This window comes from Anabrus simplex, chromosome 6, assembly GCF_040414725.1.
Source record: "Anabrus simplex isolate iqAnaSimp1 chromosome 6, ASM4041472v1, whole genome shotgun sequence".
Taxonomy (NCBI): domain Eukaryota; kingdom Metazoa; phylum Arthropoda; class Insecta; order Orthoptera; family Tettigoniidae; genus Anabrus; species Anabrus simplex.
The window spans coordinates 88,635,155-88,660,180 of NC_090270.1; the positions used below are offsets into that span (position 1 = coordinate 88,635,155).

At 38.8% G+C, this 25,026-nt stretch overlaps 1 protein-coding gene across 1 annotated transcript in view; it reads left to right on the forward strand.

Annotated features, from left to right (window-relative positions):
* Positions 1-2,911: 2,911 nt before the first annotated feature.
* Positions 2,912-25,026, forward strand: part of LOC136875870 (sodium channel protein Nach-like) — a 113,712-nt gene continuing 91,597 nt past the window's right edge. The window contains exons 1-2 of the mRNA XM_068228232.1: positions 2,912-3,166; positions 4,283-4,462. Of these exons, the coding sequence (XP_068084333.1) occupies positions 2,912-3,166; positions 4,283-4,462 (435 nt within the window). The remainder of the gene's footprint in view (positions 3,167-4,282; positions 4,463-25,026) is intronic.

Genomic DNA, 25,026 nt, shown 5'->3' on the forward strand with positions numbered 1-25,026 from the left:
ATTATGGATATCTGATTTTTGTGAAGAGCTTTGGTGACGGTTTTCAGCTTGCCAGTTTGTGTAAGTGAATTTATGTTGAAAGTTGCTAGAAAGGTTTTAGATTTTGGCCTGAGTTTTTGACTCTTCGGGGTACACCGAGACGCTCCGACTCGTCTCTTGCATGATGTCGAGTCTCCCCCAGAATCTGAACGAGACTTGTGTGCCGTGGCGTTCACGACGAGGGATTTATCCGAAGATTTTCCCCTGGGGTATGTTTCTTGAAATGTTGTGCCATCATGCTTTTTGACTTGACTTTGCTTTGGACGGGTACCCATCCTTTTACAACTAGGGTTGTTAGCCCTAGAGGTTGCCTCAAGATGTTTTCTGGCTTCTGGTCATTTATCAGCCTTCGCCGTAACCCTGGCAAGGGACCAGATTTTTTTTCACGGTTGTATTTTATTTCCCTACTACCCTCTGACTCTGCTGGTGGCAGAGCCAGCGAGCTTCCCCAATTCCAATGGGACGCGCCCGATGGAGGTAACCGGTAAATCCCCACACAGGTATTATTATTATTATTATTATTATTATTATTATTATTATTATTATTATTATTATTATTATTATTATTATTATTATTATTATTATTAATTTTTATTTATTACTAGTTGTAGTGCCTGGCATTGCCTGGATAGTTTTTGAATATTTACCTTAAAGATTTGTATAACTTGTTAATTTTGTGTGAAGTGAATTGTGTAGAACAACTTCTTGAGATATTGACAGTATACAGTCTATTATCTCCCAGATCCAAGCTCACAGCTGTGTGCTCCTAACCACACAGCCAACTTGCCCAGTCTTGATCATTTTAGAGCCCCCCATCTCAGCCCTGATGGTATCAGAGTGTCACAATTCATCTGAGCAACACAAAAACAATGGATTCAACATTAATATTGGTTATTTTCCATGATTTTACTCACCTTTACAAAGCCACATATAGATAGCAGACACATTTATATGTACAAAATAAATGAAAGACAATGATATTTTGCGCTTTAAATTAAATTTGAAAAAATGTATTCAATTGCTTTGGGATGTACCATACAGTAATTTGGGCTTTCCGTCTTCTGCAAAAACAAATACATTCTTCAGCTGTTCCACTTACGAGATGCAACATATAAGTGACTACGTGGAAAGAATGGATTTTCCAGATTTAATCCGCACACTTGAAGCGATTGACCTTTTGCCTTGTTGATAATCATTGATGATGCAAGATAAATGGAGGAACTCCAGTTTATGAAATGATATGCCATGGGAATGGTGGGAATATGTGGCTCATAATCACTTTTTCTTTGGTGCTCTGCTGGGAGATCTACCAATTGATGAGCGTTTAGGTGACATGATTATTTTGAAGGAGAAAGCAACAGCAACTGCAAGCAAAGCAACAATATTGTTAATTATATGTATATTTTTAATGCAATAGAGCACAGTTTACAATCTACATACAAATAAATTATGTACCTTTTAACAGTTTTCAATTAGTGCTCTGCTGGTAGATCTACCAATTGCACCCATTTTGTTTCTTTTGCCTCACTAACATGGAAACCATGGAGAAGATGTGCACGACATTGCCTAGGTCACAGGGACTGTCCATACCATCAGCAATATTTATCTGCACAGTCATGAACCGCCTAACAAGAAATATACTTTATAAAACATGGCGATATGTCCCCATCCTCCTAGCATTTCTTACCGGACTATCATAATACAGTTTGCAATTAAATTAATTACATAAAACTACTCATCATAAAAAATACACATTGGATTTCATTCAAACCACTTCCTAAACCCTCCTCCACCTGTTTCCCCTCCTCTTCCCTTCCTCGCACAATCCAAGTAATAGAACGCAGTAGATAGCACTCAGAGCACTGCAAACACAGCCGCTTGGAACAGACCGATGTGGAACTGAGGGAGTAAGTTTAAATTTTAATCTTTTACATTGATTTCTACTTGACACAGCATTCTCTTTAGTTTTCTTCTTTTCAGACACCCACTCATTTACTTCAGTCCAGACTTGCAGTAGATACACGTATTAATGATTCCATAAATGGCAACAGTTCTAAATTTTTTACAACTTTATAGCAACCTAAAATGTTCGAGTCAGCTCCATATTATAATGTAACAAACTACACTTGCATTAAATTAAGTTCCACAGCATTTTATATACTATACGCTGATCAGCCAGAACATTATTACCACCTACCTAATAGCCAGTACGTCCACCTTTGGCATGGATAACAGTGGCAACGCATCTTGGCATGGAAGCAAAGAGGCCTTGGTAGGTCGCTGGAGGGAGTTGGCACCACATCTGCACAGACAAGTCACCTAATTCCCAGTTATTGTTCTTATCTCTCTTCTTCTCCCTTCCCTCTTCCACCTTCAACACACTGAATGACCTTGGTCATTTGGGAGCTTCAGTCATTCTGTTCCTTTCAATATGCCTAAAACGAAAGTCTCAATTTGTGGGAAGTTGCGAAGTTTTGTTTACGAGTTCGGTGAAAACATATTCAGTACGGATGGAGTGATATTATTCTGTAAATTGTGTGTCATAAAAGTTACCTCCGAAAAACGCTTCTCTGTGCAACAACACTGTAATACTGTAAAACATAAGAATTGTGTAACTAGATATTCTGCACTCGAAAATAGGCAACGTCTGCTATTCGAATCCCCGACATCAAGTTCACAGTCTTCACAATTTTCATAAGATCTCTGCAAGATGATGGTTTCGTCTAATATTCCTTTAAAGAAACTTAACAGCCGAAGCTTCAGACAGTTTCATGAAAAATATACAAAGCATCCTGTTCCCAATGAATCTACTCTCAGGAAGGACTATCTGATCACTTGTTATAAAGAGATGTTGAATATAATAAGGTGTGGCATGGGAGACAGTAAGATCTGGGTTTCAATAGATGAGACCACAGATGTGGATGGAAGATATGTAGCAAATGTGATCATTGGCACACTGAAGGAAGACCGGCCTGGAGATACGTTCCTCCTGACATGTGAAGTGCTAGAGAAGACAAACCATTCCACCATTGCAGTTCTCTTCGACAACTCAATGAATTTGTTGTGGCCAAAAGGGGCAAAGAGAGAGCACATTTTTCTATTTGTAACTGACGCTGCTCCGTATAAGGTGAAGGCAGCCAAGGGACTTAAAATGCTATACCTAAAAATGATACATGTGACATGTGTTGCATAGGGCAGCAGAAGAAGTTAGAAGTAGCTACCCTGAAGTTGATAAATTAATATCAAACTGTAAGAAAGTGTTTGTCAAAGCTCCACTTCACGTTCAGAAATTTCAAGGAGAAGCACCTTCGCTACCCCTACCTCCCCAGCCAGTTATAATGATATGGGGGACTTGGCTTGATGCTGCAGTGTACTATTGCAACAACTTAGATGTCGTGGAGAAGATCATGAAGTCTTTTGATCCTGCAGAATCGTCCTCCATAAAAACCACTCAAGATTTATTTTCAAGCACCACATTAAAAGCGGACCTGGCTTACATAAAGTCCAATTTTAATTCTTTATCTGGAGCAATCACGCAACTGGAAGTTTCAGGTGCAGAACTAAGCGATGCACTGGATGTTATAAAGTGCATTCAACAGGAATTAAAGCATGCGAAAGGAATAATAGCATCTAGGGTGTGTAGAAATTTAGAAAATGTACTGGAAAAAAATAGAGGACTTGTGTACCTGCGAGGAATAAGTGACATTCTTTGTGGAAACCCTTCATCTGCAGATTTCCAGGAATTTTCTCCAAGTGATTTAACTCTATTCAAGTACGCTCCCGTTATATCGTGCAATGTCGAAATAAGTTTTTCTCGCTACAAGACGATACTCAGCGACAACAGGAGGGGTTTCTCATTCAACAATCCTAAGATGCATGTGGTCATAAATTGCAACAATTCTGATAATGGAGACTAGATCAGGTAAGAAAGTTTCATTCAAATACATATGTTTTTTGTATAAATTAAAACTGATTGAATATTGAACAGTGAAAGTAACTCTAGTGTTTATGTCTTCCACAGAGTCCATCCTTGCCTAGAAGTATGCAATGTAACCTTAATGAGTTCATGAAATATTCATCATTTTAGTTGATTTTGGGTTAAAGATTTTGAAGAATTAAAACTTTCTAAACTGTAAATTAATTGCAGTCTGTAGCAATCACAATAAAAGTGTTTCTATTTAACGTAGATGCTATTCATTAAGTCATATTTTGAATTTTATAGCTCATACTTTTATGTTTTTAGGTCATAAATGCATACATATTTCATACATTTTTAGGTCATAGAAATGCGCCCCCTAGTGATTACAATCTAGGCTTCGGCTCACCAGCCACAGATGTTTGTTCTCAGTGCTCGTCTCTTAAGGAACGTATACAGAACTTCCAAGACCCTGTGAAGAAGCAAGATTTGCAAACAGATTTAAACGTACATACCTAAAAAACCGATGCGTTTTATGACCAACTACGTTCAGCTAACAAAGGTGAATGCGTTTTCAGTTTTGACTGCCAAAAAAATCAAGCCATTCCAAAGACTGATGATCAGGCAGCATATTATTTATACCAGCTATACCTGTACAATTTCACTATATGTGAGGGAACATCAAAAGACACTCAGGGTATAGAGAGAACCTTTTCTTATATTTGGCTCGAAAATGACTACCCAAAAGGTGCAAATCAAATAGTTTCTGTGTTATACCATAGGCTGGTAGCAACAGATCTTACAGGATACGATTCAATCAGACTTGTTGCAGATGGCTGTGGTGGCCAAAACAAGAATAAAATCATGATTAGTATGTTAGGCAAATTTCTGAGTCAAGATGCCCCAGTGGCAGTAAGGAAAATTACTCTAGTGTTTCCTATAGTAGGCCACTCCTATATACCTCCAGACTGAATTTTTGGGCAAATGGAGCTGATATAAAAAAGCATACAACATTGCTAACTGACAAAGATCAAAGATTTTTGAATCTCATGCGACTGTCATTCATTTGGGAGACCAAACGTGTTCAGTGCAAGACTGGAAGAGTGCTGTTTCAAAAGTAGTTAAAGCTCAATGGCATTTTAAGTTGCAACCTTCAAAAAGGGTTATTATAAAGAAAACAAAGCAAGGAAGCTGTGTTGTGCAAGCTGAAATAAATTACAACAGTGATTTTGGAGAGGCCAAAGATATTTTGAAACGTGGAACAATGTATATGAATGTTGTTCCTAATATCATGGATAGAGGTATACCCATAAAAAAACAAAAACTTGCCGATTTAAACACATTAATGTCTAAAAATTTCGAAGAAAACTGGAAGCAAAATGACAAACTATAATTTTTTAAGAAATTGTTTGAACAACAAGAAACCTTACAACAGGCAGATGATGACATGGAATCTGATTCTGGGAACTTCATTGAAGAACATGAGGGACTGGTGTTGTGAGAAGTGTGAATTTGCGAGAAGCAAGTGAAAATTATTTTTATGTACTAATGTATTTAATGTATGTAATTTGAGTTGATTATTGTAAATACATTCAAATAATGAAAAACAACACATATCTTAATCAAAATCTCATCACTGACAGCTCGAAATAGGTTCCCTATGGGAATCAACATCTATATCACATATCACATGGTCAAGCATCTCGTCTGCTAACTCCCAAGTCTTCCCAGCCCAAAGATGGCAACATTTTCATAACACTACTCCTTTGTCGAAAATCAACCAGAATAAATCGTGCTGCTTTTGTTTGGATCTCTGTCAGTTTTTGTATCAAGTAGTACTCGTGTGGGTCCCACACACTGGAACCATACTCTAATTGGCGTCTCTTGTACTGATGACCTAGATGTTAGGCCCCTTTAAACAACAAGCATCATCATCATCATCATCATCATCATCAATTGGCATCTCACCAGAGACATATACGCCCTCTCCTTTACATCCTTACTGCAACCCCTAAATACTCTCATAACCATGTGAAGAGATCTGTAGCTTTTCTTAACAACCTCATTAACATGATTACCCCAATGAATATCATTCCTTATATTAACACTTAGGTACTTACAGTGTTCCCCATGAGGTACTATCACCCCATAATTACAGCCAAGAGGATTCATCATGCTGATAATGCAATACCTTCAAATTGCAGCTGCTTGGTAGGCTAAGGCCCACGAGAGCTGTAGCGTCATGGGGGCAGATTCTGAAACTGTTTGATGTTCCATGCTCAAATTTCTCACGATGTTTACTCTACTTTTTTGCAAGGCTTGAAAAGAAAGTTGTTTAGAAATTCAAACCCTAAGGAAATTAAAAAAGACTTACAACATGAAAATCAAGATTACTCATTTTTCAGAAACCATTTTAAGACATGGAGTGGACAATTCACATCATGGTAGCTCTAATTTCCTAACAATTTATTAAGAAACTGCTTTTAAAAATTCAAACCATAAGGGAGGTTAGGAAGGTGTTACACTCCAAGAACCATGCTGTGCACATGCATAACTTAGGTAAGAATAGCTTTTTTTTTTCTTTTTTTTTTTTTACACTTTGCTTTACGTTGCACCAACACAGATAGGTCTTAAGGTGACAATGAAATAGGAAAGGGCTAGGAGTGGGAAGAAAGCAGCCATTGCCTTAATTAAGGTACAGCCCTAGCATTTACCTGGTAGGAAAATGAGAAACCATGGAAATCCTTATTCAGGGCTGCTGACAGTAGTGTTCAAACCCACTATCTCCTGAATGCAAGTTTACAGCTGTGTGCCCCTTACCGCATGGCCAGTTCAGTCGGTAAGAGGTATTTTACAAGCACAATTACCTCCTACCAGTAACCTATGCTGAACCAAACATAATTTCAGGTTTAGGGTACATTGAAAATAAAAAATTGACAGTAAACAACACCGATACGGATAATAGACTACAACATTGTTTTATGGTTACATAGTTTGAAATTAAATAGGGCGTTACACTTATTTAACTTTTGGTTCTGGATTTGGACTTTTGATTTGCAGGCTATTGGCACATCATTTCTTTATATTATGTGACCAGCTCAATAGCTGTAGTCGCTTAAGTGGCTCAATAGCTCAATAGCTGTAGTCGCTTAAGTGCAGCCAGTATCCAGTATTTGGGAGGTAGTGTGTTCAAACCCCACTGTCCGCAGCCCTGAAGATGGTTTTCCGTGGTTTCCCATTTTCACACCAGGCAAATGTTGGGGCTGTACCCGGTATCTTAATTAAAGCCATAGCCGCTTCCTTCCCACTCCTTACCCTTTCCTCTTGCCTCATCATCACCATAAGTCCTATCTGTGTTGGTGCAATTTAAAGTAACTTGTAAAATAAAAAAAAAAAAATGATTTTGCTTCCCGCCATTGCATGAAAGCATAGATAATACGCGTCCATATTTATGGTTGGTTCATGGTAATTTACTATGATGGCGTTAGGCTAGTTTTCGTAGTTCCCCCTATTTCCACAGTGGAAGGACCTTGTGGACACATGTATTGGAGCATCTTCTTTCAAGTCATACCATAGTTGAAATTTTATATTTTTGTGGTTTAGAAATTACAATATAGTTTATTCTCTTGACTGTGATTTCAGCTTCTGTTTTGAGGACTGTAAACTAACGCCTCTCTAGATTATGTTTCCATGGAATTGACAATAGACTACAGCATTGTTTTGTGGTTACATAATTTATTCTTATTTAACTTTTGATTCTGGATTTGGACTTTTGATTTCCAGGTTATGTAAGATTGTATGAGTGTAAGAATTTTTGGTTGACTATTGCACAATGTGAGGTGCACATTTGGGGTGATGATGATTGCCTCTTTTCTTTGTTAGCATACCTGCTGAATGTTTCTTAAAGTATGAGCTTCAGTTATATTGCTAAGAATATTCTAAAATTTGCAATGGCACTAGCTTTCAGATTAAATTCCTGCATAAGAATTTCATAGAAGTAACCATCATTACAGACCTTGGTAAAGGAAAAATGGATCTTCTACAGCACATTCCCCTCATTCCATCAGACTAGTCCTTTCAGTTCAAAAGACTCCAGTTCCCTGTCAAAATATGCTTTTCCATAGCTATAATTAAAGCCCAGCAGCAATCTCTGAGGATGACTGGTGTGGATTTGCATAATGATTGTTTCTCCCATGAAAAGCTGTACATAGCCTGTTAGTGAGTGAAGACTCTGCACAACTTGGTAATCCGTCAGTCAGGTTGCAGAACGGAAAATATCATTTAGACGGAAATTCTGAAAAAAATTAATATTGATGGTGGCAGTGCTAGGTTTTTTGTGTGGGGTAAAATAGAGTCATCCACCTATGCAAATAAAAGGAAAATAAAGTGATCAGACACATTTTGAAATTGGCATTTTGAAATGTTTCGCATTGGTTTAAGAAGCAAGTTTTCAATGATTCATCATTCTTTTTTTTTATTTTGTCTCTCTATTTGTGTTCATCCATCTTTCTATGTCATACTACAGTCACTAAATTTGTCATTAATTCAGTACAATTGCTATGACTTTCAGCCAAGCATGAAGATCAGTTTTGGGTACATTGAACTGATGCATATGCTTCGAGTCACCACAGAGCATGATCTTAATAGAACAAAAAGGGCATGCTAGGCTGCAAGCTGACTCACACAATACACACAAAAATCACAAAGCACTTAGTCCATTTACACCCCCAGTCACTGCCACAAACACCAAGCTTCCATTCAACATACGCTCAAGACATACTCCGATGCTCACAGCTCAGCAGCCTTGGGTTTGAAAGGAACCCCTAACGAGCCAAGTGAATTGTCCGAAAACGAGAGTGTATCACTGGTCCCAGCTAATCATAAAGACTACAATTGAGAAGAGAGGGGGAAGTAACAGGGAGGAACTAATAAGGAAACAGAACCAATATTCTTATTATTGAATATCTAAAGCAGTTTGGAACCCTATTTTACATAGTATACTAGGGTTATAGTTAAAATACGTATTCAGTTTTAAAATGAAAATGAATTCATGTATCAAATCGGTGGAAAATGAAGTGGATGAAGTTAATAAAATATTTGTAACAGCATCGCTTCTTAAACAAATGATACAGGGGTTTTGATAATGCAGTGTTGCAATAATTTAAATGAGAGTTCAAGTCATGCCTTCTTCTTTCAAATGCAGCACATTCAAACAGTAGGTGGTCCACTGTTTGTGAGGATCCACAGACACACACATGTAGCCATCAGGATGATTGATTCCAAATCGATGAAAATAATAACCAAACTTGCCATGACCAGTCAAAAATTGAGTAATTTCAAAGCTTGGCACCAACACGTTACTTTGCAGGCGGTTGAAAACCTCAGGGAAGAATATTGGCCTCTAGTGGAAGAAGTCCAAATGTTGTTCCATGGATGAATTATGTGCTTCTTTATGATTTTTTTAGCATAGGTAGGTGACGTTCTGTCATAAGAAATTTCCAAATTAGATGTAGCCGCTGCTTTTGCCAGCTTTCTCGTTTCCAGACATTCCACAATGACCATGAATCCAGTCAAAACAGATGTGTGAACTTTATTGAGCTGTGGTTCTAATAGCTACAGCTATTGGATTCAGATTATATTTATTATTTATCGCATTCAACGCAGCTTGCAAATCACTTAATACCCAAGATTTCTTATTGTTAGATTTGCACCATTCGATCGCAGATTTGATCGCCCACAGTTCAGCCTGGAAAATAGAGCATGTGGAAGAGAGTTTGTACTGGGATGAGAACACCTCAGAATCGTTTTCATGAACAACGAAGGTGCATCCAACTTTGCCCTGTTCATCTGTGCTTGGTATGTGAGATCCATCTGTGTAAATAAAGCAGTCATGGATAATTGAACAATTTTCATAAATTAAGTTTTTGAAGAGACTTGGGTGGTCAGACTATAGAAAATGACAAGGTTGTGCTAGAGTGGTATTCAGAATGGGCATTGGTGATACCTTGTCTTTCTTAAAAGAAGTGAGTTCAGCTTTTCCTATCACCATCAGAAATAGTGGCTCAGTGCCTGCAATAAGAAGAGCTGCGTCAGTAGAAGTGGTGCGGTAAGTATGGGAAATATGAAGAGCAAATCCTCTCTGAATTTGCATCAGTTTATGCTGAGCCCATTTCTTCTCAAGTGTCATTCAAAAAGAGGAAACACAATACAATATCAGAGGTACAAATTCTGTATCATAAATAATTCTTAGTACCTCTGAATTTAGTCCCCAAGACGGTCTGCAGGCAATAGCTAAATCTTGCATAAACTTACTGCCTTTCTGTTGTAATTTGTTGAAATGGGCCCTGAAGGTTAACTTCTTGTCAAGCACAACTCCCAGATAAAGAATATGATTTTCCATAGTGATATTTTGTCCATTTATTTTAATTTTAGGCTTTCTCAGTTTCCTTCTCCTTGTAACAAGCATGGCCTTCATTTTCTGGGGATTAAATTGTAATTTATTAGGCCTACACAACCCCAAGTAAATAAAATGTCAAGAGACAAATTTGCTCTTACTCTCAGGTTCTGTACATTATCTGATTTAATTAAAAGAAGGGCATCATCAGCGTAGGCCACAACTTTACAACCAACAGGAAGACGTGAAGTTAGAAGGTCGTCGTATAAAATGTTCCAGAAACCAGGACTACAACTAGATTCTTGTGGGCAACCCCTATTCAGGATCTTTGAAGAGACTGCTGATCCAACCTGAAGTTTAACTTTCCGATTTTGGAAATAAGATTGTATTAATTTATATAAAATTTTGAGACAGAGCTTCTTTTTGAACTGAGTCAGAACTTTTGGCCACCGGGCATTATCGAATGCACTGGAGATAGCCAGTGATATTAGGATAGCTACTTCATGCATGGAGAAAACAGTCTTAGCCCATTCTACTACACTAAGTACACCATCTTCTGTTGATTTTTATGGAGTAAATCCGTACTGGCATTGATTTAAATTATTGTTGCTAGATAAGTGGTACATGACCCGATCGATTATTAACTTCTCAAAAATCTTCCCCAGAACTGGAAGAAGGCAAATAGGCCTAAAAGATTTGGCAGTAAACATTCTTGAAATAATGCCTTCAGGGATTATTTTAAAAATTGCAATTTTTTTAAAGATGTAGGGAAGAGGCTGAACACAAAGCACTTATTAAAAAGGGTGACAAACAGGGAAGGAAAACACAAGTGGATATTTTTGATAAAGTTTGCCAATAGTCCATCCCAACCTGGTGCTTTCTTGTCATTTTGTGAGAGTATTATTCGTTCAACTTCTTGGCGGGTGAAAAGCACATCATCTGCAGTATTAGGAGGGAGAGTGCAAAATAATCTAATGGCCTTTTGCATTTCTGTGTCGTCATCTTCTTTGGAGAAGAAAGAGTTGATAAGAACATCAGCAGTGTCGGAGAAAGATTTTGTAAAACCGGTGTCTGATTCAAGTGAGCAAATAGTATTATTCAAGTTTTCAGGTTTTCTCATTAATTTGTAAACAACACCCCAACACATTTCATAAGGAGTGAGCAGAATTCTTTCCATTTTTCTGATTTCCTTCTTATTATCAAATTTTTGTACTCTTCCTTAAGTACAGATATATTTCTCCGTATCGCTGACAGAGAAGAGGACAACAACTTTGTGTGTAACGTCCATGACAAGCAAGAACCAATAATAATACAAAAGAATTTCTCAAATTATCATGCAGGCACACTTCAAGTGTCTGTTGAGCATCTTTGAGATTTTTTTTTTTTTTTTTTTGCTAGGGGCTTTACGTCGCGCGGACACAGATAGGTCTTATGGCGACGATGGGAGAGGAAAGGCCTAGGAGTTGGAAGGAAGCGGCCGTGGCCTTAATTAATTAAGGTACAGCCCCAGCATTCACCTGGTGTGAAAATGGGAAACCACGGAAAACCATTTTCAGGGCTGCCGATAGTGGGATTCGAACCTACTATCTCCCGGATGCAAGCTCACAGCCGCGCGCCTCTACGCGCACGCCAACTCTTTGAGATTAAGACTATTTCAGATGATATGCCTTTGCTATGCGATGTTTTGAGATTATCACCATCATAAAAAAAATTAGAAATCTCTGACAGTGGAAATAGCACCTTTTGAACAGACACTGCTCATTTCTCTGTGAGGTCATCTACAAAATTGAGAATAGCAGAGATGATAGAATTCCTCCTTGCGGGATGCCAGATGAGACATTCAGCGAGGAGGAAATGGAGCCTAAGAGAATGATTTGCTGTTCATGATTGAGAAGATAGCATATTACAAGAGCTAAAAGATTGCCATTAATATCATACATGAGAAAGAGGCGATGGGGAGTGTGATGTTAGGATGGCACATTTTATGAGACATAGAAAGTTTAGGAATTACAAAAAATAAGCATTGAAATAAAACAAAATACATCTGTGCTCTATTTCTACATTTAGGCTGACACCTAACATTTCTTTGATTTCACCAACTTACTGTTATTGATGAATGAAAATCCATAGCCTGTTTCCAGTCGTTCAAGTGGGTTGGGAATGGAGTCAATGAAGCCTCCGTCTAGCGGCGAGGATAGAAAATGTGCCGGTTGCTGAAGCCTGTTGCAGTCCTCTTGGGCAATGATTAATGAATGACAGATGAAATTAAATGATATTGGAGAGTGTTGCTGGACTAGAATATGACAGGGAAAACTGGAGTACCTGGAGAAAAACCTCTCCTGCCTCCGCTTGGTCCAGCACAAATCTCACATGGAGTGACCGGAATTTGAACCATGGAACCCAGCAGTGAGAAGCCAACGTGCTGCCGCCTGAGCCATGGAGGCTCTATCAGGGAAAATTGTGTTGAACGGAATGACCCTGCTTTCAACGCAACACTGGATGGACAAATGTCACCTAGTTTTACTCTTATTCAGATCCATGACTGAAAATGTGTGTTCTCCAGAGTTGGAAAGTAATTGAGTAAAACTAACTGAATCGCTTATAACGATTACATTTTTAGTAATTTTTACTTTTAATTAACTTCTTGAATAAAATTGTAATCGTTACATTCTAGTAGTTGATATACAATGCACGGAAAGAGAAACACAAACAAATAAATTATGATGAACATATTTTTTCAGTACTATTGCAGCAGAACCAGGAACTCCAGCAGCTTTGTAGAGGTACTTTCATACCTCTCAACTTCCATTTTTCACCCGGTGGTCCCGGGTTCGATTCCCGGCCAGGTCAGGCGTTTTTAATTGTAAATGAATAATATCTCTGGCCTGTGGACTGGGTGTTTGTATTGTTCTTAACATTCCTTGCCTCACATTCAACACTCTACCCTTCCACAATTCCACTTACATGCAAGTTCCTATCATATGGTGAAAGTAGTGGCAAAAGATCTGAAGAGGTCGACGCCATGAACAAATACTAATTTTTAAAAAATTAGTCCATTTTTATACCAATGATCTTTTTAAACTGAAAAACAGGGCATCATTTCAATAAATGCAAAGTTATACCTTCTTCCCGCAAACTTAGTGCTGAATATCTTAAGAACCAAATGATTTATTTGCAAAGTAAATAGGTAATTATTTGAGCCGGGCTGATTGGCTCAGACGGTTGAAGCACTGGCCTTCTGACCCCAATTTGGCAGGTTCATTCCTGGCTCAGTCTGGTGGTATTTGAAGGTGCTCAAATAGGCCCTACCAACAAGCTAGAATATAATATATAGAGTGGCTATAGCAGCTCAATTAGCACTCTGGGCAGAGGCAAGCAGCACTACAGCCACCATGATATAAATGTAACAGCTAACAACAAGAGCTGTCTGAGTAATCTTGCATGTGTGTCGAGTTCATCGTTGGTAGAAATTATTTATAGTTTGGCTTTATTTATTGAAGCATGAATATGTCTGCATTCTGTTTGCTTTTTGTTTGAACAAAACAAATGGTGCATCTTATTTCAGGCATATTTCTTTTCTATTATAAGAAGAATATGTATATTAAGAGATCATCTTAATTTTCACCACTGTAAAGTACAAATTCTTGTTACAGGTTCTCACTAAAAGACAAATAGCTGACTAGGCAGTGGGTGAATTATAAGAAGAAAGTCAAGTGGTATCCCAAGCAGCAAAGTACTTTCTGTTCAGAACATTTTGAAGAGCTCTGTATGTGTGTTTCCACCCCTTGTCTATTTATCTAGGGCAGGGATGGCGAACCTTTTCCAACTAGTGTGCCATTTTAAGTCTGGTTTATTATTCTCAACTGTTGACTGTGCCATTTGTTGTTTTCCATTAAGGAATGTCTACAGTCTACAACACCCCCGCGCGACTTCCTTTCTAAATTCCCGATTGTATCATAATATATTTATTTATTCATTTATTTATTTACTGATTAATTTATTTAGTTATTATACATATATCTTGTAAATACATTTGATTGCATGTTCCACTCGTAAGCCTTTCCTATCCCATCGTCGCCACAAGACATATGTTTCGGTGCGACGTAAAACAATTTGTAAAAAATAATTATTAGATATAAAAATCAAAAGTACTAATATTGCGAATGGACTTCACTTCCTCCATTAGCATTATCTTTCCATGTTGTCGTAGTTTGTATGGTCAATAATTAAACTAATTTCTCCCTCGTCACATATCCGTAAGACCGAGCTCGATAGCTGCAGTCGCTTAAGTGCGGCCAGTATCCAGTAATCGGGAGATAGTGGGTTCGAGCCCCACTGTCAGCAGCCCTGAAGATGGTTTTCCGTGGTTTCCCATTTCACACCAGGCAAATGCCGGGGCTGTAGCTTAATTAAGGCCACGGCCGCTTCCTTCCACTTCCTAGGCCTTTCCTATCCTATCGTCGCCATAAGACCTATCTGTGTCGGTGCGACGTAAAACAAATAGCATATCCGTAAGGAAATCGGAAAAAATCAGTTATCCTCCTTGTAAGGTCACATTCACGCTTTCATCAAAACATACGGCATACATGTGGGAGTTATCCAAATTACTTTCAATTGCTCCGAAACGTCTTCACTCATTTTTATTATTCTATCCTTGACAGCGGTTCAGCTGGCTGGCATTCCTTTAGTTCTGTTAATTATTAGTTGTTTGGTAGGGAAGTTTTCAAATAATGTGTCGGACGTCAATAAGAAAGTTTCTTTCAAGAACTCACCGTCAGAAATCGTTTTCCCATGCATGCTGGACTATACAGTGAGACAGATGGAAACAGCCGCACTGATATTATTCTTTGGCCGGAAAGATGATACAAAAGAATTAGTTTGTTTTGTGTAATGTTCGATATTTTGTGAAACGAACTCTCTTCTTTCTTCTTTTGAAATGGAACAGACATTTGAATGATCAGTCTCGAAATTTCGCTTTACATTAAATGTGGGGGATACAACTGTTTTCGAACACAGGCAACACATCTTTCTATCAGTCCGAATTCCCTTGTCCAGAGTTCTTGAAAAATACGGTCACCACCTTTGCTAAGTTACTGATCTTTTTGGCACCGTAAACATGTTTGCGATGTCCGTATATAAAACCACCAGAAAACGACACTATCTCACTTGACTTTTTGACCTATCAGTGTAGAAGTGTTGCCACATCGCAGGTCCGAATGGAACTAGTATTTAGATTTTCGATATGTATTTCTTACACGTGAAACACTATGTACAAGATGTATATATAAAACATTATTATGTTCATGTGGCGTGCCACCGAAATCGTGTTCGCGTGTCACCTAGTGACACGCGTGGCATAGGTTCGCCATCTCTGATCTAGGGTGTCAAGTGTTTAGTTAATGACAGGAGATGTTTTCTGCCCAAGGCACTACCAACAATTTACCTAGGTAGAACTGCTCTTCTCATCCATATGTAATAGTGGACAAAATAGAAATAATCCCAATGCAGAGCAATTCAGATCTGCATACACAAAGTGTTTACTGGGACATTGATTCATCGACCACTACAAAAACCACCAGGAAATTGTACGCTTCTCTTATCTGTGTACTATGATTCCTTCTGAAGACAGCACTTATACTAATCATTATCACTGTGCTAAAAATGACGAGTCATTTACCAAGTACTCTTAAAATGTTGAGTAGCCTACATAGCAGGAAATGTCATCCGTGAGGTGGTAAAGAAGACTGTCTGAAGGTTCTGTTTGCTCAGTATTCCAAAGAGAAGAAAGGACTTATTGCCTAGAAAGATGTCAAATAGGTCTCTTATTAGACAACATAACAGCTGACATTAATAGAACCCAGCATGGCTAACTGCTAAAATCAAAACAACATAGTATGCATACTTTAACCCCTGTTTTCTCACATCTCCTCCCACCTAAGTCAACTGAAAGTAAACTTGAAGTGACTTACATCAGTTATTACCTAGAAACAGAAGATCATAATTTACAACATGAACTAAAATCAACCACAGTTTATCACTACAAATCCCATTTCTTTGGAGGAACAATTTTTCTACCAGTCCATGTACAGTAACATTTGTCTCAAAGTTATATAATTTTCTTCCTCTACACCTGGAATGTCTTTATTCACCACTGCATCCAATGATTTTTTCACAACTCCTCTAAGTTTTCTACCAAAATCACTCTCACTATAGGACATCAGATACAATTCCAGAGACTAGATTCTTTGCACTGGTCGCACTAAGTCTCCAGTTATGTTTCCACTCTTAAAACTCTAACACAGCCATCCTTACCCTTGATTAACTCCTTCATATGACCCAAAGGCCAGCTCAGTCTCTTCTGGTTGTCACTCCCTACCAGAACAATCTCCCTAAGAGAGTTCCCTTGGGTGTCCTTTGCCTGCAGCCAGTTTTAGTTGCCCCAAATATTCCAAAGCATTCACTTAAATTTTCCCTTAAATGATGATGGTACTTTAACCTACAGTTGAGGGAGGCTGCTCCTATCATGTCAAAATCAGGGTCCCACTTCTTCAATTTCTTGCAGGAACATGTTTGGAGTAATGGTTGTGGTGGTGGCAATGAGGTGTTAAATCAGAAGAATCCTGAGAGATGTATGTTAATGGGAGAGAGTTGATAACACTTTCACAATCACACAGGATGGTTTGTGCTTCTTCATAGTCCAACGAGACACTGTGTGTAACAACTTTTTCAACAAAACAATTATCCACTCCCATAAATCACCCCACCATGGGTTGGATTTCCATTCAATCTTTCTGATAGAACTCTACTGGCTCACTGTCACCCAGTCGATATTCTTAAGAGCATTTCCTGCGCCAATAAAATTTGTTCCTTGGTCAGAGTAAACAATTGTTGGCCGTCCTCTTCTGCTCACAAACTGTTAAAATGACTGCAAGAAGGTATCGGTTAATAGTGAAGAAACAAATTCAAGATGTATTGCTCTATATACCGTACAAGTAAACAGGCATATCCATGATTTATAACTGCTTTTATCACCTCTTGCTATCAGAAACAGTGGACCAGCCATGTCCATCCCTGTGATTTCAAAGATCTTTGCATCCTGAACTCTGTCCTCAGGCAGGGGAGTAGGTACAGTTTCGGTCTTCTTTGCATCATGTCTCATGCACTTGACACATGAGCGAATAACTGATCTTACATTTCTCCTTCCTCCTAAGACCCAAAATGTTTGCCTCAATATTGACAGTAGTAGTTGCGTTCCATCATTACAGTTGTCTTTATGTGAATCTATGTTCATTTGATTCAAAACAGGATGACCATACTTCGGAAGAACTGTCGGGTAACAGAAATCACCAACATCATCTCTATTTGACACTTTGGTCTTCAGCCTCATAACACCATTCTTATTAAGGAAGGGTAGTAGACCAGACAATTTTGGATCTATCAAACCAGTAAATGCCACTTCTTGCATGAGACTAATTATTTGATTTCAGCAGCCTCACATTCTTCAAACATCAAATCCTGGTGTATACGCTTGTCTTTTTCCTCTTTGCAATTCCTTGTGTAGCGATAAATCCATCCCATCATTTGAATGATCTTATACTGTGAAAAATATCTGTAATACCATCCGCTGTCTGTAATGTCACACAACATGGAGGAAATGACAGTCTTCTTCTTTTCCTTGTTTATTCCTTCTTCATCATAGATGACCTCTGATCTTGGCCAAAGGTTTGCGTCAAATTTTAACCAGTCAGAGCCTTCCCACCAATGTGATTCAAGCAGTTTCTCTGCTGAGCAGCCTCTGGAAGGTATATAAGCTGGATTACTATGGCCAGGAATGTGCCTTCATATATGGCTCTGAGTCAGTTCTCTGATTTCCTTGACTTTGTTGAAAACAAATATATCCCATGGCTTGAAACAGTGAATCTAAGGCAGTACCATTGTTGTGTCAGTCCATATAATAGTTTCCACTCCTGAAACACTGAAATCTTCAACGATGATCACAAACAGCCGTGCAGTAACTGATGCACTCCAGTCTTTCGGAATTTACTAGTAGGAGCTACCCTTGCTCTACCGGCTACAAATTGATTTCTAAAGGAATCATTCATGTCAATTCGTAGAAATGCCACAGCAGTGTACAATGCTTGACAAGCATCTGAAAATATGTGAAATGTCCATTCTTCGTACCCATTACAACTAGGCAACCATTGAGGTAATTCGATTTTTGAGAGGTGTATCCATATACCAATTCAGGAACTGTAACTTTATTTCTTCTGTTACTTCTTCATCCCAGGTCATGCCAGTCTGTTGAACCATGATTTTAGGTACTGTACCAGTGCTACACAATACATTACACCTATAGGATCAAATATCAAATGAGCTGCACTCAGCATTACTTTCATAGACACTATTTCTACACCCAAGGATAATAAACTGTCAACACTTACCTTGAGGGTGTCCCTTATGTGATCTCACTGAATTCCAAGGACATTTACTATAGGTGATGTAACAGAAGTGGAACCGGTGAATTCCCATCCACGTAACTTGAATCCTCATTCCTTTCAGGATTGTAGTGGCTGAATGAATTCTTGATCTTCTTGTTCAATGTTTATATTGGAAATACAATTATCAACATAAAACCTCTGTGCAATTTGTTTAACCATGGGAATGGGGCAGTTTAAAGTTCCTTCCCGGCATTTTTTAGGGTCGTTTCAAGATGCAGTTTGATACAGGCTTCCAAAAGAAATGGGATAGAACACACACCAAAAACAACATGACAGTGCCTATAGGTTTTAATTTCTCTATTCTCAGTACCATAGTCCATAACAATCGAAGAACATCTCGATCATATGGAGTAACACTAATCTGTAGAAATGCGCGTCTAATGTCCCCAACCATTCCAATTTTGTTGATTCTGAGACATGCCAAGAGAGAAGGAACTTTTTGATTAAATTTGGTCCTTTTTCCAAACATTGATTAAGACTTGGATTTCTATCCTCCCTAGCGGATACACCAAACACAGGCCAGACAGGTGTTGTACTTCCAGGTTTTACCATGTTTTTATCTGGCCGGTAATGACACAAGGGGCTCTGATGTTCTTCAGAAACTTCCTTGATAACTCCTTCGGTATTCTACCACTTCAAAACATTGTGATAATCATTGTACACGCCATCTGACTTTAATTTCTTAGCGGTAGATAACATCCTTTTAAATGCTAGGTTATAAGTGTCAGGAAAAGCAGGATGATTCATAATCCAGGCTAAATGAACCTCAAACTGTCCTTCATCTTTGACAGACACAGTTTCTAAAAAATGCTGTTGAGTTGCAGCCTCAAGTTCCTGTTTCACAACTTTCTCAGGGTTCTTGATTCATAACGAGTCCAAGTTCCATAAATCAGACAAAATGCTAGTGACAATAGCAATATTGTTTCTAACAACTTGTGACTTAGGTATGTTTCCCATCAGAGTCCAGCCAAGCTTCGTTTCAATTGCCACCAGACTTGAACTAAGATCCATCTTGTTTCCAGTAGGCAGTTTACCAGCTATGTCAGCTCCTATCAAAATTTTTATTGGTTGAGTAGAATCAAAATCACTTAATTTTATATCCTGAGCTGCCAGTTCTCTTACCCAGGGGCCCTGCCTCACTGAAGAAATGTCTCCACATATTACTGCTTGGCCCAGATCCTCAAAGTTACACCCATATGTATCATCTAGAATTCTATAGACATGTAAAAATGCATCAATGTTAACCAGTTCTTATTAGCATGATTCATAACTTACCTTCTTTGTTGTTTCCAATAAAATGTAAGAGCATTGGGATACAGTATCTATTATGGCCCTAACCTTACAGAATCATTTTCCTTCCCTACTTTAACTAAAAGGGTCTGCATTTGTATATGAAAGACTAGTTAACACTTCATCATTTTGGATCTTCATTGTTATAGGAGTGATCTGTTGTACTTTAGAATTAGCTTGGTCCTGAATTTGCGGTGGTAGAGATCTCTCCTGCACCTGAGCCATTATCTTATTTCTATTCACACCCCACTTGTTAGGCTTAACAACAGTTCTAATAACAAAACCTGATATTACCGTTGATATTCTTTGCTCTCCTTCAACTTCAGAATGAAGGAACTCCATTAACAGAGTGAGTCGTGTCTTTTCTGATCTATCGCTAGCTGTATTTACTTCTTGCCCATGAAATAAGATTGTAAACCTTTGCCAATCTCTCAGGAGTTCTTCTGGTAAGCAAGACTCTGTAAGTGGGTAAAGCATTGCTTCACATCTCTCTGTTATTACCTTCAATGTTTCAAAAGCCTTAAGACAACTTTCAAGGCGATCGTACAAAGAACAAAGTGGCATACTAAAATTATAATTACCGGTACTTGCCTGTAGTATGAGCCCAAGCAATTCCCTCACATAGACAGACCAGCATTTCTTTTCTTCCAAAACGTGTTTCAGTGCATCTATGACCTTGGGATAATTTTCGGAAGTAGCAGGATAACTGCTCACAACTTCTGTTGCTCATGAACCTTCAGTCGTTAATTGGAATAAATACTGAAATTTATCCGAGGGATCTAAAATTGTATCCTCGTCAATTTTCTTGAACTGAGCGCAGAATTGTAACCAGTCCTTGGGATCGCCACTGAATTTTTTAAGTTCAAGAAGAGGAAGTTTATATTCTCGCTGTGTACAGACGTGCACATTAATGGTGTCCCGACATAAACAATCAACACTGCCCCACTCCAGTACTGAAAAGAAGGGGAGACAGTGAAGGGGCAGTGTTGAAGGCCAATCCAGTACAAAACATGGGGGAAGGGAGTGAAGAGGTAGTGTCGAAGGCACAATGACTCACCTTTTCGCTTAACGCATTGCTGCATGGACTGCATGCAGACAGCCCGCTACAAGACTTCGTTGTGATCGAATGGCAGATGTATTGAAGTACAGCATTAGGTTACCTACTCGTCCGGCCCCGCGGTGTACGGGGCCGGGAATTGAACCCGGGCCCGGCCGGGTCAGGGGGTTTTAATTGTCAATGATTATATCCCTGGCCTGGGGACTGCGTGTTTGTGTCGTCCTTAAAGTTTCTCACATTGAACACTCAACACTTCCGCAATTCCAATTACATGCAGGTTCATATATTGTGCAAGTAGGGGCAAAAGAACTCTACAGGTCGACGCCCCGAACAAATAGCATTTTAACATAAAAAAATAAAAAGTAACCATCTCTGATAATTACAGTATTAGGAGGTAAAGGAGGTTTTTAACCGAAAATATTTTATACTAGTTAGGAATATTTTGTAGCTGCGTTATATCGGGTCTACCAATCTTTCTTCACCTCGTTCTTGCCATATTTCTATCCATCTCCACACTGTTTTAAGACTGCATGGTATTACTTGTGCTATTGCTTGGGGGACCATGTGAGCCTCCCACATACCAATAATACGGCCTCGATTCACCTGTTATAGGATAGGAGGCATCTTATTATAATGTTACAGTATAACGCCGGAATACACAGACTGTGTATTCAGCACTACCTGTTCACTCCCTTCCCCTCCTTTTCAGTACTGGAGTGACCTTCAACATTATCCCTTTACTCTCTCCCCTCCTTTTCAGTACTGGAGTGGGGCAGTGTTGATTGTTTATGTCGGGACACCATTAATGTGCGGGCGTGTACACGAAATCGCAGTCGTGGCACTTTCAAATCTAACCTTTTCATTTCTTGACTGTCTGGCTCATGGCTAAATGGTTAGTGTGCTGGCCTGTGGTCCAGAGGGTCCCGAGTTCAATTCCCGGCTGGGTCGGGGATTTTAACCTTCATTGGTTAATTCCGATGACTCGGGGGCTGGGTGTGTGTGCCGTCTTCAGCTTTAGAATTCATCATAGGTAGGGCCCCATTCTCATAGACGCGCAGGTCTCCTATACGGTGTCAGCTCGCAAAGACCTGCACCAGGCCTCTTCGGAGGTCACACGCCATTATTATTATGTCTTGATTGTAGGAAAATGGCAACTTTAATTTGAAGTACATTGAATTTACCGGCAAGGTCACCGGAAGAATAAACCTCTTTTTGAAATTCATCTTCGTCCGGGTTTTCTTAACAAGTCAAATGTACGGTTGTCGAGTGTGCGTAGTTATTCTTCTCGTATTTCTTGGAGTAAGTCGTACTCTGCCTCAATCGCCACAGGATCAGAGAGTTCATGATTCAGCAGATCAAGTATTTTGTTATACGCGTACAACTTCGCATACGCACGACGCTGAACAGTTCGCACCGTCTTTGATTGTTCCATCTCTATGTCCTGTCACGGTCGCCAGATGTTACGAAATGTAACCCCACTAAATGATGGAATCAATCATATGCGTTAAAATGAATTTATTACCTGTTTTTACTGGAACTCAGGACTGGAATGTAGACAGCTGCTGGCCAGCGAACAGCAAGTTGTTACTTAACATACGCAGCCGATGTCGTGAAGTCAACCAAAGCACCACGCTGTGTGAAAATGTACAAATGAGTTAATCTATTAAGGACAATATTTTATTGTTATAATGTATGGATAATGAATTGGAAGTGATACAACGGACAATAATCTGTAAGTATATGATGATGATGATGCTTGTTTTTTAAAGGGGCCTAACATCTAGTTCATTAACTTATTTAAAACGCTAAAAGTCATTAACTAAAATAAAACGATGGAAAATGATAATTTCGAAAGTTCCAAGGTATTATGTTTAGTCTCGTCTCGTATTCTCTATGCTAAAAAATCACACAAAATTTGAATTGAGTAAAATGCCGGCCCCGCGGTGTAGGGGTAGCGTGCCTACCTCATACCCGGAGGGGTAAAGAGGACAAACAGATCGCTGGTTAATTAATCCATGAAGCAGAAGATTGGATAAAACTGAGGCAACTAATCAAATATGTTACATGACAAGCCATCAGCATTCTTCACTGAAATGATGAAAAGCACGACATAAAGAGTTGCGTGAATAAATTTGTTTTGACGGTGAGCAACTACGACTGTGATCAATGCTATGTTTAATGATTTTGTGGGAAGAGCAGAAGAACGGGTAGATAAGATTGGCGGGGCAATTAGTTCGTGAGCACCTTCAGTATGAGTACTGAAGGACAAAACCATCTATAAAGAAAATGCACGTACATTTTGTGCTAAGAGAATAGTATAAGAACTACCTTAGATTTGACATTAATTATGGCTAATTATTATCTTAATATTGATTGTTGTCATCAAGAAGGTGATTAAGTCACCCATACGAAGGAAAACGAATTACTGTGTCCATGAGCTGGTGAGTCCATCGATTGTTTTATACTTTAAGCACTGGATTCCCGAGATGAAATTATATTAGTGTGTGTGGTTTTAGTTAAAATCTCATCACATATAATTTCTAAGAATGGAACAATTTCGTTTTATTACTCATTGGCAATGACGTATATGGGACGAAGCATATGAAGCATTGCTTCACTAAGCTAAAACATCATTCAAATTAGTTTCCAGTGCTCTTTAAATTGAAGTAATGATTGTTATTTTGTTTGAACACTCAGATTTCCCCCATCCTTGAGTAAAATTGCTACTTCAGTTAGTAATAAAGATTACCGGTACACAGTGACGGTATAGGAATGTGCTCCAACGACATCCTACGTCCGTAAAACGTATCTTACACTCAGTATACACGCTACATTTCAAACTGGACTGAAGTTCATTCGTTCATCACCAGGCAGCGGAAGGTTACGGTCATAGCAATATTCAATTTCGAGTGTAGAGTCAAGGACAATGATCTATCTAAAAGGTAGCCTATTGGAAGAAAAATAATAGCGCTTGTATCCGGGTTACAATGCAGCTAAATCAGCAATTGAACGATGATGGATACAGCAATAACAGGTTGTTATTATAGTGAAATAACAAATATTAATAGTCGAACGTTCAGAGTGTTTGGGTGGTGGTGGTGGTGATTATTGTTTTAAGAAGAAATACAACTAGGCAACCATCCTCTATCAGGCTTTTGGGGAGGTAAGTACAAATAACTTCCTAGAAGGTACGGAACAATCTCCGCAGTTCGTAAAAAATTATGTTCTTTTAAATTAGCGAATGGTTTGTCCGAGGGTAGAGATTGAAGTATTGTGTGTGAGGTTTGTGACGTGGGTTGTAGCTTCGTTTGCCCCTCGGCTTGTACTACCCGCAGTGCAATGGTTCAGGCAGTATGCATGTGTAAGAAGCAATAATTCTATGTACGTACATCACTACACTGCAGCTGTAAACATCACTTCACTGCGGCTTCAGGACGTATTACGCATGCGTAATGTACAAGAAACAATTCTAAGTAAATCCCTGCACGGAAGTTTCTGGTAGTATGTTTGCATAAGTTGTATGAAAACATTCTACACACAAGAAGCGGACGTTTTCACAACGGAAAATATTGTAATGTATTTCAGCAAAGCTCAAAGTCGTTCATGATTAAGTACTACATAAGCTACAAACATCATATACGAGGACGGTTTGAAAAGTTTTTGGAATCACCGCTAGATGTCAGTGCTAGAGCAACAAGGTTCCCGCGCAATAATCACACATCCTTTGTGAGTGAACACGTGGCGCGTCAGTGCTCTAGCTGCAGGAGTGTGGTAGTGACGACTCTTTGTTGTTGTTCCCGCGTAGTGATTTGTGACAATGGAAAAAACCGAG